This window comes from Lissotriton helveticus, chromosome 10 (assembly GCF_964261635.1).
Source record: "Lissotriton helveticus chromosome 10, aLisHel1.1, whole genome shotgun sequence".
Classification (NCBI taxonomy): domain Eukaryota; kingdom Metazoa; phylum Chordata; class Amphibia; order Caudata; family Salamandridae; genus Lissotriton; species Lissotriton helveticus.
This window is the reverse complement of record NC_136071.1, coordinates 85,482,290-85,499,415: the sequence shown is the minus strand read 5'-3', so window position 1 is coordinate 85,499,415 and position 17,126 is coordinate 85,482,290. Positions and strand designations below refer to the sequence as shown.

General features: G+C 43.7%; 1 protein-coding gene across 10 annotated transcripts in view; it reads left to right on the top strand.

Moving 5' to 3' along the window:
* The window catches only part of TNRC6A (trinucleotide repeat containing adaptor 6A), a 281,908-nt gene that overhangs the window by 194,463 nt on the left and 70,319 nt on the right, over positions 1-17,126 (top strand). For all 10 annotated transcript variants that reach the window (XM_078664812.1, XM_078664809.1, XM_078664811.1 and 7 more), the window contains 4 exons: positions 4,840-5,044; positions 11,830-11,961; positions 14,542-14,700; positions 15,279-15,419. In XM_078664812.1, the coding sequence (XP_078520938.1) occupies positions 4,840-5,044; positions 11,830-11,961; positions 14,542-14,700; positions 15,279-15,419 (637 nt within the window). The remainder of the gene's footprint in view (positions 1-4,839; positions 5,045-11,829; positions 11,962-14,541; positions 14,701-15,278; positions 15,420-17,126) is intronic.

Here is a 17,126-nt window from a genome sequence, read left to right as displayed (position 1 = left end):
AAGGCCTTCCACAAGATGGTGCTATACAGCAAATTGTAAAGCATTCAAACAACGGCACACCACAGTAGCACCCGGTCTCAACTGGGCACACAATGCAGCCATGCTGAATACCGCTGCATTCTACTTGACGGAGGATTATCCTATGCCTCACTCAAGGTATTACTAGCAGCCATTGTGGCTTACTCTAGAAGAGGAAAGTTTTTCAATTTTTTATTCATAGAGATTCCTGAAGGGGGCAAAGAGATTAGCACCACAGAGATCAAACCATATACCTACATTGAACCTAAACACTGCTTACACAACTCATGAAGCCTCCCTTCGAATCAATGCACAGCATAGAATTGCGTTTTATAACCCTTCGAACAGCCTTCTTAGTGGCCATCACTACACTGTGCTGTGTCATTGACACCACCCTCCTCCCCTGTATGAGTCTCTGCAACCAGGGGAGGAGGAGAGAAAAATAAATCTGAAGATGGCTACCACATGCAGAGGATTTTAGAAGGTTTGTCTTACCTTAGCAAGGAGAGACCGACAGCTAAATGTTCGATGTAGACATAGAAAAAAAAATTAAAACTGAAAAGGGATATAAAGACAGCATTCCAGATCCACCAAGAGGATTGAGGAAAAATGCACAGCATATGAATCAAGAAACTTTTCAAGGTGCAAACGTACTCTTAATAGTAAGTAACCAGGGTTATGAAACTGCCAGCCCATCAGGAATTATTGGCAATAAGAGTGCCAGGTACATATCCCAGAACCATCCACCCTCAGCCTAGTGGAATGACTCCTGAAACGCTAGAGTTTAGTCACATAAGGCTACCTCTAAGGGTCATAGAGGGTCCCAAAAACGCCAGACATCTTACTGCAAGGAAGTGCTACTCCACAAGGAGGAAGAGGTTTGTGCACTGGCATAACGAGAAAGGCCTTAGGGAAGCTGGATTCAAGACACTTCTTTTGTTAAGTACCTCATTTACCTGCTAAATGAGGGACTTTCATACACCGCACTTAAAATGCACTTGTCAGTCACATTAGTGTACACAGGGGGCACCATAGGAAGACTGGTCATCCAGAGATTCCTGGAGTGAGTGAAGCCTATAGTGCCACCTAGGTCAGCCTCCAGTCAATGTCGAACTTAAATCTAGTGCTGACTGATCATAAAACCGCTCATTGAGCCCCTTCATAACGCAGGACTCGAGTACTTAGCAACTTTTTTAATCACCATCACCCTTTTCAGGTTGTGTGAACTGCAGGTACTCACAACACAATAATCTTATCTGCAAATACAGAAAGACATAGTAGTAATAACTAACCCACAGTTTCTCCCAAAGGTGGTTTCACACTTTTATGTCAACTGAGCGGTACAGCTACCTGCAGTTTTACGAAAAGTACAAGCAGTAAGGACTCTTTGTACATTGGATGACTGAAGGTCAATCATGCATTACCTACAGGAAACCAAACTGATCATGAAAGGAATCCACATTTTTGTAGCATTAGATACACATGCTCTTCATACTACTGCCATCCAGTGTTGGGCCTGGGCATTATAAAGTAATTGAAGAAGCCTCAAGTCATAAGATGTGCTGTGACTTCTCAGTTGGTCTCAAAGCACATATGCAGCATTCTCCATGTTAGATTGTTTTTCTTTCTACTATCTTGTTCCAACGTGCAGTGAGAGCTCAGTCTGTTGTGTTCATCACAGGTTTTTGTGCCCAGATGGTTCAAATGAGACAATTTAGAAGAACAGTCTGTGCTTAGACTACTGTGTTGCTGAACTTCACTGGACACCTTCAGAATACTCCATGCTTCTATTTGGACCCTGATATCCATGAAGAAACCTTGGAAAAATCCCCAGGCCTGTGGCCAAGTTTAGACTTAACATCCATACCTTCCTGGGAAATATGTTGAATGCAGTTACAGTGAAAGCTATGCCAACCACCAGAGTGCTTGCATTCGAGCAGCTGATGCATCTGTTTCATCCCAGTCGTCTGCTCATGGTCAGAACTGTAATGCAGCTTCTAAGGATAATGGCTTTGTACATTTCCGTCATACCGCACACCAGGCTCCTCATGCACCCTTTGCAAGAGTGCCTAGCAGGGCAATGGGAACATGTGTAACATTACTGGAAGGATCTGGAGATGAAGGCCAGTACTAACTGCTCTCTTCATTGGTGGAACAGCAGCAACTTGTTGCAGGGCAGGCCATTCTAAGACCCACAGCTACAGATATCCATTATCACAGATGGCTCGCTAATGGGCTGGGAAACGCCTATTGATGCCATGATTGTGGGCCCCTAAACACAGTTAACCACATCAATTACCTAGAACTACTGGCCATATCCGTAGCCCTCAAAACCATCTGAGGTAATTTAGGGGAAGGTAGTTCTCATCAAGATAGGCATCATGACAACCATGTACTACTTGCGAAAACAAGGCTGCATGCACTCTCCCAAAACTCTAAGCACTACCGCAGGGTATTTTGCATTTAGCGATCTACCACAACCTTCAACTCCTTGTTGAACACTTTCTGGGAGTGAACGACGACTTTGCAAACCTACTCAGTAGGACGCATCAAAAAGTCTACGAATGGAACTCCAGCAGCAACTCTTCACAGTTACTTCAGCATTGAAACAACTGCAAATAGACTTTTTTGTGACCCCCTGAAAACGCAAAATACCAAAAGATGCCTCCAGGTACCCACATCCACAGTTCGTGGAAAATGCACAATGGATGTACTGTTAATGGGTCTTTCTTTGCCAATGCCTTTTCTCTTCTCCCACTCCTTCTGTATGTACTCAGGAAAATGCAACAAGTGTCCTTGACGCTCGTCATAGTGGCTCCTATTTGGATCTCTAAGCCCTGGTACTCCATAGTTTGAAAATATCTAGAAGCTTCCGCTCAGGTCCGAGGTTTTTCACCCTGCGACCGCTCAGCCCAGTGATCTACCTCTTAAGGTCCTGAAGTTTGGCCTGGCTATACGAAATTGGATTGTGGTGTGGCCGACTGCCCACTTCAAGGAATAGGCACAATCAGTGTCACTAATTTAATCTCAGCTTAACCCCTTGGTGGCTATGGCAGTGAGAAGACTGGATTCATTTAGGACAAAGTGTAAAATACTTATGCACTATCAAAACAAAGTCAAAATGCAAAACAATAAAAATCCCCAAAGCAAATTAGAAGAATAGAGTATAATATGATAAAACAACAAAAATCCAATAAAGGAAACCAGAGAGATGACTTTTTAAGTTTTAATTCAAAATAGCGCCCAAAAACACAAAGCGGAAATTATAGTGGTTGTGGTAGAGTGGGGACCTAGGCGCAACTTGAGTCTCAATTGAGCGCCAGTCGGATACACCAACCAGGTTCGTCTTGGTCAAAGATATTAACATCTGATATAGCCCTTTAATTTGCAATCCACCACAGGAGTACATTTCATAAGCTCCCCAGGATCTCTGGGGAGGCATTTAAAGGCTCTGTATGTTAGGCAGAGGTCAACAGCAGGGTCCAATTCAGCTCCAGTTGTCACTGATCAGCTGGGTACTTCCAGTAACACTACGTTTGTAGCTTGTTGTATCCCTGTAGTTTGAACAGAAAGTCAGACTTACAATTCTTGGAGTCCACTTTATCCTGGGTACAAGAGGGAGCAGGTCCAGTCCTTCAGGGCTCAACTCTGGTCACAGAGCAGGTTCAGTCCTCTTCTGATCTTTCACAGGTCCAGGAAGTGTTCTCAAGTGGGTGCCTAAAGGTGGCACCCAGGGCTGGCACTAGCTAATGTGTAGGAAGAAGAAGAATTCTTTATTGCTCAGTTAATTAAAACCATTGCAATCAGCATATTTACATGTAGGTGAACTTAAAATAAAACTTTTGTCTAGTAAAATATTACTATCAAACATTTCAGTTAAATAAACTTTAAAATGTTCTAAGAACTTACTTGAGCAAAAAATATATGTTGGAAGGCGATTAGGCTTTCGATTATCTAAATGCTAAGTCATTATGTGAACAGGAAGAGAATAAAAGAATAAAAGGCAAGCTCGCAGACTCCCTGCAGCTTTTACAGATTCTTTGGAGTTCATAATCCGTCCGTGGTGATTGTGGCTTGAGTTTGTGGTAGAGGCTTGCTAATGTGTAGGAATTACTCCTGGCCACCCCATAACTAATGGGGCAAAAGTTTCCTACATCTCACCCTACTCTATCTACTAGTGTATTCCTCATCTTACACTAAACTGCAGATTCCTCACTGCCCTCCCACCTCCCCTTTCTGCGGAGATCCCAAGCTAGCAATCGGCACACTGTTACCTACAATTGTTTTGTGCTGTGTCTGAGGGCACTGTAAGGGAAAATACGAAAAAACAGAAGTCTGCATGCATGGGTGCACTTATGTACGGCTATGCTCTGTCACTTACGAGGTGGTATAGAGCCAAAGGTTGGAACTGGACAACGCCCTCTACAGGCGCTCAGGAAGACTGACCACACATTTTCCAGACCCAGCCTGACACCGGTGATCTATTCTAAAGGTCAGGAATCTGCGTTTTGATTTAAGATCCACCAGTTAGAGAGTTATCCAAGGTTGCACACTGGTTGTCTGAGTCTGGTGTACTGGGATTCAATCATAAGTCATTAATGAAGACACTTTCCCCTGCACGACGGTGGTAGGCACAATGATTTTGATAAAGTGAGACATTTGCTGTTTAAATTATTTTCTGGAGTATGGAGAGACAGTCCTAGCATTACATATAGCCCATACTACCAATCTACCATTTTAAATTGAAAGAATGTTTATCTTGCAAACTCAGTAAGTTATTTGTCTTGCATATTGTATAGTTTCCTGCCTCCTATTTTTCAGAGTCGATATCTCAACATGCAACAGCAGATGATGCAGCAGGCCCGCCAACTGGATCCAAACCTGCTGATGAAGCAGCCTTTGCCTCAACAGCAAGTTCTTCAGCCCCCTGGAATGAAATCCTACCTTGATAGTATGCTTCCCCACTCCTCCCAGGAGCAACAGAAGGGCTCCTCGCCCATCAGTTCATTCAGCAACTTTCCTATAGGTGGGTTATTACTTTCCTAAAGGTATGTTTGGGTTGTCAGATATTGTCCTGTATGTTCACTTTGGAATAAACTCATAGATGGTGGAGCTACTAATGGGTGTTCTGTAACGGATGTTGTCTATCCTACTTTGGGATCCATGGTAAAGAGTTTTGGGGTTTTGAGAGGGCTTCCCTGGCCGACCTTGGAATCATGGGGAACAAATTGGTGCCAACCTGTCATAGGATATGCACACCATGTGTATCCTAATAACCTTTTTGGTTTATGAAAAAGTGAGTTTGATACCTCCAAATATTTGATTGTTGGATAGGTGTAGTGCATTTGCTCTGCCTGAACTCAGGACTATTTAGGCACCATAATGTGTGATTTTAATTCCCCTGGATAACAATCAATTACTCTTTAGTCTGGATAATTGGTATGTTAGCAGGCATATTTAATAACACCCAAGATTCACTAGGGGCATTGTGGCACTCTTAACTATTTAGAGTCACTACAAGCTTACATCTTTATTTGGTTGTAGAGGTGTTGTGGTATCACCTATGTGGAATTAGTTAGGAGAGATGCATGATGTTCTGACGTGGCATGGTCACGTTGAAGTGAGCTTACCGCTGCTGATATTCATGCTCATGGATTTGTAGTATGAACGTCTTCTAGTTTCTTAACTCTGGATGTTGACTGTATGCAAAGTCGTGATGATTACCTATGTCAACCATAAGCCCAATCGCCCCAGTATGTGACCACCATTTTAGGTTCTTTAATTCCACTGGTGGTGAGTTGGCAATCAAGACAGGGCTTCCTTGATTTATTCGAAAAATCAATACAGATGTGCAAGCGTGACCTGGGTAGAAGCCTCTGGAGAACTGCACAGAATCAATTTTTAGTTGCGCCGTTTGAGGCAGGGTTTTTGTTTATCTGACTTTCAAGGTGAGAGTGTCTGCCTAAGGGATTGTATTCTTTGGATGGCATCAGCTCTATTGTGGAGTAGTTATGGTGACTACTCCAGTCAGCCCCCCGAGCCTCCAATTGCCATCGAAAATTAGCATCCAGCGACGCACATCTTTTTTCTCACTATTATGTATGCTTCTGGTTTAAACCCATGACTTTTAAAAACACAGGAGGTTAGAATGTATAGTTAAAATGGATACATTCATATAAATGTCCAAATAAAAAAGCCATGTTCATCAGAAATTAAGTTTCTAACGTGGATGATGATTTAGAGGCATTGAAATAGTGGCTCGAATTAAATTTGATGACCTTCACTATTTACTTGTGTGGGCAATGTCAATAAGCCTCCGAGAAAGTCTAGACCATCAATACCCAAGTGATCTATCAAGCCTAAAAATACAGCGTCCAAGGTGAAAGATACGAGAGCTTTTCCCAGTTAACAGCCTTGATATACCAAGATCCTTTTGGGTCAGAAATAGTTGCTACTGGTTGGGGATAAGCCAAAATTCCGCTAATTGACTTGAACAAGATTGATTTGAAAAGCAGCTGATTAGTCCAGCTCATAAAAAGAAATACAAGCATTGGAAATGCAATAGGTCTCGCAGCATTAGAGTTAGTGCTTTTAGAATTGTTTATGGGTTTTTTTTGTAAATCTTTAGCATTTTTGTTTCCTGTAGCCAATGCTAAAGAATTACAAATAAAAAAAGCCATAAACAATTCTAAAAGCTCTAACTCAAATGCTCCGAGACCTATTGCACTGTGTGAGGGTGAGGGGTTGAGGGTGAGGGTGGGTGAGGGTGGGTGAGGGTGGGTGAGGGTGAGTGAGGGTGAGTGAGGGTGAGTGAGGGTGAGTGAGGGGTTGAGGGTGAGTGAGGGGTTGAGGGTGAGTGAGGGGTTGAGGGTGAGTGAGGGGTTGAGGGTGAGTGAGAGTGAGGGTGAGGGTGAGTGAGGGTGAGTGTGAGTTAGGGTGAGGGGTTGAGGGTGGGTGAGGGTGAGGGTGAGGGGTTGAGGGTGAGTGAGGATGAGTGAGGGTGAGTGAGGGGTTGAGGGTGAGTGAGGGTGAGTGAGGGTGAGTGAGGGTGAGTGAGGGTGAGTGAGGGTGAGTGAGGGTGAGTGAGGGTGAGTGAGGGGTTGAGGGTGAGGGGTTGAGGGTGAGGGGTTGAGGGTGAGGGGTTGAGGGTGAGGGGTTGAGAGTGAGTGAGGGTGAGGGGTTGAGGGTGAGTGAGTGAGGGTGAGGGGTTGAGGGTGAGTGAGTGAGGGTGAGGGGTTGAGGGTGAGTGAGGGAGGGTGAGGGGGTGAGGGTGAGGGGTTGGGGGTGAGGGTGAGGGGGTGAGGGTGAGGGGGTGAGGGTGAGGGGGTGAGGGTGAGGGGTGAGGGGGTGAGGGTGAGGGGGTGAGGGTGAGGGGGTGAGGGTGAGGGGGTGAGGGGTTGAGGGGGTGAGGGTGAGGGGTTGAGGGTGAGTGAGTGAGGGTGAGTGAGGGTGAGGGTGGTGGCCCGATGGGAGAGAGCAGCCAGGATGGGAGAGAGTGTGAGAGAAATGGCAGGATGAGAGAGAGATGGCAGGATGGGAGAGAGAGATGTCAGGAAGGGAGAGAGATGTCAGGAAGGGAGAGAGAGATGGCAGGATGGGAGAGAGAGATGGCCGGATGGGAGAGAGTGTGAGAGAAATGTCAGGATGTGAGAGAGATGTCAGGATGTGAGAGAGATGGCAGGATAGGAGGATAGGCGAGAGGGCGTCAGGCAGACAGAGAGAGAGAGTGGGAGGAGCAGTGACTCTGTTACAGACAGATCGAGGGAAGTAGGGAGAGAGGTGAGGGGAGGGAGAAACGGCGGCCGCGATTACTGACACTTCAGGAGAGAGGGCGCGTGAGGAGAGCTGAGAGTGACAATGTCAACAAAGGACGGGAGGGCATGAAGAAAGGAGACCCCCTTGCAGAGGTGACGGGCAGAGAAGAAGAGACAGCGACTGGTGAAGGGTCATAGACAGAGGGCAATGGGAGAGAAAGGCGACATTGGCAGGGAGAGAGAGCAGTGATGGAAACACAGTTCATTAGACAGGAAGCGTAAAGGGTGTGAGGCTGGAGGGGGTACCAGGTGCGGCCCCCGCTCGGGGAAACGAGGTGGAAACAGAGAGAAGCGCTCCACAGCCAGAGGCAAAAGACGGGGTCCGGGCACAGGCGAGGAACGAGGGCACATTGGGTACAGGCAGCATTCATAACAGGGCGCGCTGGTGAGCGCCAAGCCTTCCTGCCCCCCAGGCCTGGAGAACAGACAGCAAGGCCCAGCTGCAGCCGCCCTGGCCTCCCGCCAGCCCCAGGAGATCAGCCGCCTGCAGGAGGAGTGATTCACCGCGGCGGCACAACGGAGCCTGTGTGCAGTGGCAGCGGCGGGCCGAGGGCCTGCTTGTTTTGGAACAGACGTATTGCATTGAAAAAATAAAGTTTACGAGGGCTTGAACCGGAGCTCAGCGACCGCTGCTCTATTTTAAGAAGCGTCTCGCGCTGTCACATAGACGCAGGCAGCGCGAGGCGCGTCTTTGCTCGCTGAAATGGTTTGCGAGATGTTTGTCACGAGCAAATGTAGCGCCTTGAAATAATAACGGGACACTGCGCAGAAATATTGTGTAAATCAGTGTGCATAAAAAAGGTGGCGTTCTGAATTGAAAATGTACATACTGGCTGGTTTGTCACTCCTTGATTCTGGTGGTGAAAACCCTAACAAGACGAAGAGAGCGAGAGTGAGCTGGCCCTGGAAACGCCTCCCCTCCCTGCTGTTTGTTTCAACAGAAAGAGGAGAGGAAGCAGCGCTGCTTGCCAGCACAGCCGCCCATAGGCAACAAGACGGAGGGAAGAGAGGGGAGGGGGGAGGAGAAATGCGACACGGCGGGAGGGGGCGGAGCGGGTAAAATAAACAAGACGGAGGGAAGAGAGGGGAGGGGGGAGGAGAAATGCGAGGGGCCAGAGCGGGTAAAATAAACAAGACGGAGGGAAGAGAGGGGAGGGGGGAGGAGAAATGCGACACGGCGGGAAGGGGCAGGCAGGGTGACTCAGGGGAGGGGGCGGAGCGGGGCAGAGCGGCATGTGGGTGTGAAGAAGCCGGGCCTTTGAAGTGAAGCTAAGCTTCACTTCAAAGGTGTCGGAGGAATGCGGGCGGCTGTGCACGCGCTTTTAAGCTCAATGCACATGCGCATTGAGCTTAAAAGTCACGGGCACTGCAAGGAATCGCCACGATTCCTTGCAAGTTAGATAAAGAGTCGATGAGCCCCTATAGTCTCGCTTGCTCGATGCGCATGCGCATCGACAGGCGAGACCTAATAAAGGTCATAGGGTATTGAAAGAGGCTGACTTATGTGGAACCAATGAAGGTACCTAAAGCAGTCAGGACAGATTAGAGAGGGGCACTGTTTGGATTTAAATCTTGCATGTCAGAGATGGTAATTATTGCACTCATATCAGCGGTCATAATATAAAACAAGGTGAACATTAGAAATATCTCAAACATTTAACATCACTCATGCCTACTATCTCTACAAGGTCAGTGTAGACCCTACAGAATATCTACATGTTTTTAGCCTCATTGTTGTTATTTTGGCTAAATTGTTATTAGAGTGCCCTAAATATTTATAAGTCAATCCTTCTAATTATACCGGTACATATTAGAAAGCCATTGGGTCTGCAGTTGGCTAGCACTTCAGAATGTCACCTTTGCAGTCATCAGTCCTTTTTGCCCCATCCAAATCCTCAGTGTTCTTTATACCTTCTTAACCAGTGATTTTCTAAGGAGAGTGGGATTAGTGCTACTTCTGTAAATCTTGTATCATCACTCCTGAACTCTAGCAGTACAGAAGCATAATGAAGGCAGGCAAATATAACCGTTTTTATTTCTTTGCAAACCTGATTAGTGGGAGGCTGGATGGCATTACTGTTAAGAATATTAGTTTTCTGGACCCTAACCCAGACATGCATATACTCTAAAGAGTTAGTGCTCTTATGCTGATGTTCAGTCTGGCCTTGCTTGCTTGTAACATATATGTATTTTCAGGAGAGCCTTGCCACTTATGACGGAGTATTGCTGTTTCATGTTAGAAACCTTTAGCCACATTCATTGCATGAGAATGTTTTTATGTCTTGCCTACCGACAGCTGCCAAATGATCAATATTGTGCAATACCAGAACTTAAAGCAGGCTTTGGCTCAACTCATTGCTTATCATTGGTTGTTTTCTTTTTCTTTCAGCACTCCAGTGGGAGTGTTTATAATGTTTTCTTGCCCCCTTTTCTGCTGCTTTCCCACTTTACATCCCCCACCAAGCTTCCTGTTGCTCCCCAAGCTCCTCTCTTGCTTCTCCCCCCAATCCCTGTCTGGCTCTGCTCTTTTTAATTCCTAATAGGTATTTTATATTTTTTTAATTAAGCATTCCAAGTTGTGTGTACCATCTAAAGCATATAAAGTACACTAAAAAAAAATAGCCACTGCATTGTGTATGAATCACAATTCAAATACAAAGATTGTGTCGGTGAAACAAGCTCAGGAGAAAATGTTGGCACTGCAAAATTATTTATCTTTACAAAACATCAGTTTCTGACTACTAAGGCTGTGGTGTAACTACTAGAATGACGACACCACATATCCAGTTTATCCAAAATGCTTGCCTTCACATTCTCAAGTGAAGAGGGACTAGAAGGTTCTACTGTTTGTCTACTAAATTGTTTCTGTATTTGAACAGTAGCCATCAGCAACATGTGAGACATTTTAAACACCTAGTCCTACAATCACATTAGATCAGCCACACATGGGTTGGAGAGTACATTTTAATATGTTGAGCATTGGGGGACAGTGGTGACCAAAAATGTGTTAAAACATATCCACTGTCAAGAATTAAATATGGAGCTCTTAGTCTTAAGCATGTTTCAGAGTCTGATAGTTTTCGGTAGTACAAATAATAACAGACAACACAATATTTTACCCAAGCCAGCATAGAGGAACACTATTTTATCCACTATCAAGGCTTGCTTAGTACACTTGGCATTGAGAAATGCAAAGACATGGTACACATGGAACATTATGTTCCCGAAATAAAACATGCATGTAAGTAAGCAACTAGTTTCTTATGGGGTACGTGAGACTTGATAGATCAAGCTTCATTTGGTGTGATTTGTATGAGGCCTCAAATACATTTAGAATTAGAATTTGCTGTTAAAATTGTTATTGTTGAAGGTATTTGAATGGTGGTGTCTGGGATTGTGCTCTAATATGTCGTACTTTTGATCTTTCCCAACACCATATGTGCTGCTGTTTAGAGGGTTTGTGCAAACAGTCAGTATTGTGCCACCACAGGTTTGCTTGATGGTATTTAGATTCTGGTGGGTTTTTCATTATATATTTGGGAAAGGAGGCACTTCAGTGCCTCACAAGTGGTAGTTAGCCCTAAATAAATGTCGCAATTAAATACAAGGTGGTAGTGATTGGCTCGAATATGTTTCTAGATATGGATGGGATGTATTTGGAGTGAATTTGAATGGATTTGATTCATGTAGTTTGGTACTGTAAAGTAGGAATAAAAAAACTTGATAGCATGACGACAAATATGATTTGAGAGTGCTTTGGAAAGAAGTGTCTTGAAATCTAACAACCTATTAATTATCCTATTAGAAGTATATTCCCCAAGATTAGAGGTTTTGTTTTCACCTACTGCTGCATGGAACTTGTTTTTAAAAAAAATTGTGCTGTCTCCTGTATTTTCATGCACATTATATACTGTTAAGAGCGTGGGGGTATGGACAGGAGGGATTTCTTTTCCTTGACATTTCGTCATTACGGATTTGACTGGTAATTTCTTCTCAGGCTTGAATTCTAACTTGAGTGTAAATGTCGACATGGGCAGTGGAAAAGAACCACAGTCAAGACTTAGAAAATGGACAATGGGGGACAACAGCATGTCTAACCTATCGTTGGATCAAAACTCCAGCAAACATGGTAAGTTGGGGATGGAATGCTATAATATAATTGAAAACCCTACAACATAAAATACCCATAATTAATTGCATACAAGTTGATAGCAAATCATATGTAAAAGAAAATTGAAAACCTTGTTTGCAGATTTGTGTTTTTTTAAATGGGTCCCATTGGCCTAGCTAACTACATATCTTAGATTTTCTTTTACTAGGGCGGATAGATGTATCTGGTGCAAAGTATACCCATGTGTTAATGTGATGGTGTCCTTGTGGGGTATCTGCTCATCAATTCCTCCATAGTGAGTTAGAACCTGACAAAAAAACACAACCTAATTGTCTGAAATTATTTTTGGGCAACTGTGGCATGCCGAAGTTTGCTTGTCAAACTTTGGAAAGTGGGATTCATCAGCATTGGTTCATTCATAGGATGACATGCCTTTAATGATTTATTCGTTAAAAGGTAAATATTTAGTTTAGTAACATGAGTAAATCACTAGTTAAAACCATTGCCCATCCATTTCATTATTTGGGTTGGATATTACCTCCAGTTGCAAATTAACCCGAAGATCCACCACCGAAGGACATGTCCGAATATTTTCTCTTCCCCATTTTAAGTGCGAAAGTCCTCAGTATGAGCTCTTTTACCACTGGACACGATTTTTGTAGGATTTTTGGCTGTAGGTACACATGGTCTGCATACTTCTGCCATCTAGTGTTAGGCTCTGACATTTGTAACTTGTTTTTGTTAAAAGCCGTCTTTTGAGCAATGGGAAATGTTGTGACTCCTCCCTGGCGATGCGTCTGGGCACCAACTCCATTGTTAGATTGTTTTTCTCCGACATCGTGTTCAGACATGCATCAACGGTGCTCCTGGACTCTGTATTCAATGGTTGCTGCTTTCGTCCCACATGGCCAAATCCTCCTTTTCAGTTGCCAAGAAGAATTCCTGAATTGTTGGCTGTTCCTTGTCTGCTCTCTCAACATGCTTTGGAGACTTTTACTGAAGACCCGGCTCCTGTCTCTCATGGCTCCTTTATCTACTCCGGACTTGTAGAGAGTGAAAGCATGGGCACCATCTTGAAATGCCCTCAGTGCCATGCCAAATACTCCTGGGACGATCTCCACAAGGTCTTAAATTCGCCTTCCCAGGCCATGACAGCACCACATATACCTTCTCTTATACTTTAGTTGCAAGAAGACTCTGGAAAGACAGATACTGGGCGAACATCAGGATGCAGCAGTTGACAGAGGACATGCTTGACATTTTTGGTGAAGGCCTTCACCCGATGTCCCACGACCTTGGGTGGCCCAACCAACAGTGTCTCAGCATCCCTAGGCATCCCAACTTACCTCTCCAACCAGTTGTCGCCTCCAGCAGATCTTCGTTCCCTAGCCTGCAGTGTTTGTTGCAACCGGAGAATGCCCATTGAAATCAACAGGGCACTCGATGCCAAAACAGTACCCTTCGCTCAGCCGCCCTGTGCCGCTGCAGGTGTACCTTGGGGGCTAACTCTGATCCCCCTTTGCACTGAGCCTAATACCAGGAGCTTTGCTCCCACGCCCTTGTGGCCTGCTCGTGAGGAGCCACCAACCGGAGGTCCCCTATTCCCCCATTGGATAACATTGGGGCGCAGCACTCTGTACCTGCAGCCCTAGTGCCACTGAGGGTGCTTTGAAAAGTAATCAAAAATAATCGAACAGTGATTTCCACTGTATTCAAAGTATTTCCAAACCTGTAACAGTCATTTTCATGCAGCTTGCTTGTATTGTACCACATTCCTTGAAACGTTCCATTTACACTTACCTGTGCCAGGCTTGCTTGGTTCTAGAAAAGAAATATAATTAAATAATAATTTATACAATGAAATTGATCGGAGTTCAGTCTTTAAATGTGACATAATTTCTTGCCTGTGTGTGTACCACAAATGCTTACCACTACCCTCTGATAAAGCCTTACTGCTCACCCACACTACCACAAATGGAGAGTAAGGTGCTATCTATTTTTACCTCTGCCTACCTTTGGGGTTCCACTGGACTTTGTGCACACTATACCTCATTTGGGTATACTATATACAGAGTCAACTTCGTATACCATATATATGCCTCCAGCAACTAGGACGCAAGTATAATTCCATGAAAAACAGGAATGAGGATTCTTGAAACTTCCACACTAAGCCCATCACTCAGCCCTCCTCAAGTGGAATGTGTACAGCTTGTCTCAGCTCATCCTTGATGTAGTGTGGAAGATTCAGATGACCTTGCTTCTTTGTTTAAAACAAATGCAGGCTGTATAAACAAAATAAAGAGATCTTTTTTTTTGCATACTCCTACCACAGCTGAAACTTTCTCCTCCGTCAGACATTCCTTTTTTTACAGTGCACAGCCTTTGCCTTTTTTCAAGCTTGTTGGATCTTTGCAAAAAGGAAGAGCTTGCGATATCTGTATAAAATGAATGACAATTTGGTGTACAGTTGCAAGTTTCTACCTTTTGTCACACAAAGATAATCTTTGTACAAGTAATCAATTCATGTTAGCCTTCTGTAAGTGATAGTACATTAGCAAAAACCTGTTTTATGCTAAAATTTTTCTCTTTTTTCCTAAGGTGCTATTTCGAATAATTTTCGCCTTGAAGACCCTCCTTACAGTCACTATGACTTCCTGAATAGCAGTAATTCTCCAGCCAGCCCCCCCGGATCGGTTGGGGACAGCTGGTCCAGTGCCAAATCGCCTAATGGCTCCAGCAATGTTAACTGGCCACCAGGTAACAGTTCACTGTCTACATTTCTTTCTTTTCTTATTTTTTTAAACTCTTTATTTAAACATTGCGGATCATACAGCTTGTACAGGAAATGAACATAATTTATCATGCGTCATACATAACAATGAAGATCAATAGTGTCAAAGGCAGAGCATCAAGAATGGCACTTTTACGGCATCAGTTAGAAATATTTAAATGTTGCTCTAATATCGAGCGATGTGCTCAAGAAGCTGTATTTATCCTACCAGTGTTCTACAACTGCATGAACTGTCCTTGCAGTTGCCCTGTTCACAGATGCATGGAATGCTTGTTTGCAATGTGCCCCCTTTCCTACCAGGTGCAATTTGTCTTCCTGCATCATGGCAGTGTATTTACCTCCACTGCTAGCTTCTCATTGTTTTAGCATGATTAATGCATTCATTTTTCTGTTCTCATGATTAAAGATCATAGCTATCCTTTTTATTCCAAGCACATGCTGTACTAGAATGTTGTTGTTACTGCTTGATCAGTATATATTTCTCTTTTTTTGTATAATTTTAGTTTTGGTAAGAAATCAAGATATTTGTTAATCTTTATTTCAGAGTTTCGCCCTGGTGAGCCTTGGAAAGGTTATCCGAACATTGACCCTGAAACTGACCCCTATGTCACTCCCGGCAGTGTCATCAACAATCTGTCCATTAATACTGTGCGGGATGTTGACCACCTCAGGGACAGGAATAATGGTGAGTGGCTTGGAAAGAGGTCTAAGAAGATGGACATCTCAGGAATATTTGGGGAGGGTGGTGGAGGAGGATGATTGTAATAATGCTACATATTATTTTAGTGAGTTATCCTTATACCACTTCTAAATTGTTAATGTCTTACTTTAGTGGCAGTTAAGTACTTTCAGGAGACCCATTCAGGTTTGAAATACCTTACTGGGCCTTTACATTGCCATCATAAATGTAAGACAATGGATTGCCATGGCACAAAAGAGTCTTCTGGTTGGAATTGCATTTCTTTGGATTGCTTGTTCTTTCCTGTAGGCAGTGCTGGCTCTCTGTTTAGCAATGCCAATATGCTGGTAAATGACAGGCATGGTCTTTTAAATCTGTGTGGTGAAAGGTAATGACCTCATTGCTTCATGAAGCTTTATTCAATTAGATTTCGTGAGAGGGGAATGCCTTCATTTTGGTAAGAAGTGTGCTCATTGTTTTTGCTGCATGTATTCCCATGTGGTTTGTGGGGTGACACACACCAAAGTGTTGTCCATGGAGTAATATGTTAGATATTTAGGTGAACATGCTGAATTATTTTACTGGGAATCAACACACTTTTGTGTTTTTAGTTGGGGAAGTGCATTGCTACGTTGGTTAATGGAAAAACCAGGTCAACTTCTTGTGTAATTCAAAAAGAGAGGGAGGAGTCTGATATATGGAGTGGGAGGTTATGTCACTCTTCAAGAGCAATGTAAGAGAACGTCCATCCTGTTCTGAATGTGTGGGATGTGTGCAAGTAGAGCAGAGGTTTCTGGGTGGTTGGTGAAAGGAGATACTTTTCAAGTATGTGGTGCCGGAGTTGTGTAGTACCTTAAATGCATGAGGAGTTTGAATTGAGCGCATTTGTGTAACATGGACCAGTGTAGGTCCTCTAGGTATGATGATAGTTTACCAGATGTCAAAACGCAAAGGTTGGAACGCGTTCGACAACATTTACTGACCAGGTTATGGGTGAATTGTGAACCGAAAGGAATCTGAAATGGTCTTGAACCTGAGCGCAGTAATACACGTCCGAACCAGGCGGCGAAAAGATAAGTCTTAAAATGGAGTTGATGCCCATGCACACTATTACTGAGAGGAGTCACTTAACCTCATGACTCTAAAGACTTCTTCGAAGAAAAACAACTTTCACACATCTTGACTCAACACTAGATGGCAAGAGTGTGCAAAGCATGCAACTCTACAGCACTACATACCAAGAGCAGATGCTTACAGGTTAACTAACATAATCCTTTTGAAATTCTAAAACACTTAAAAAAAGACTAGCTTTAAAACATAGGTATTGTGTTAGAAGTATTGGCCGTGGCAAGTAATTTAGATCATATCAGTCACGCCACATACAGAAATTTAGAAACTGCAAACATTATATACCTTCTTGAATTAATTTTGCATATTTGTAACACTTTTATCTAGTCCGATATGTCCGTAGACCGATATAATGGAGCAACTCGGTCTAGAATAGGCTGCATGAGAAAAACAGATGTTCTTTGGATTCCTGTGCCATACAACAATAAATTGCACAGCCTGGACTTAGTGGCAGATGATGACCAAGCAAATGTGAATTTAGATAAAGGTAAAACACCATATCTAAACTTCAAATATAAAGATCTTAAAGTGGTGGATTAATAAGGTCAAATAATCCCTCTCACTTATATGCTTATGGTGCAAAAA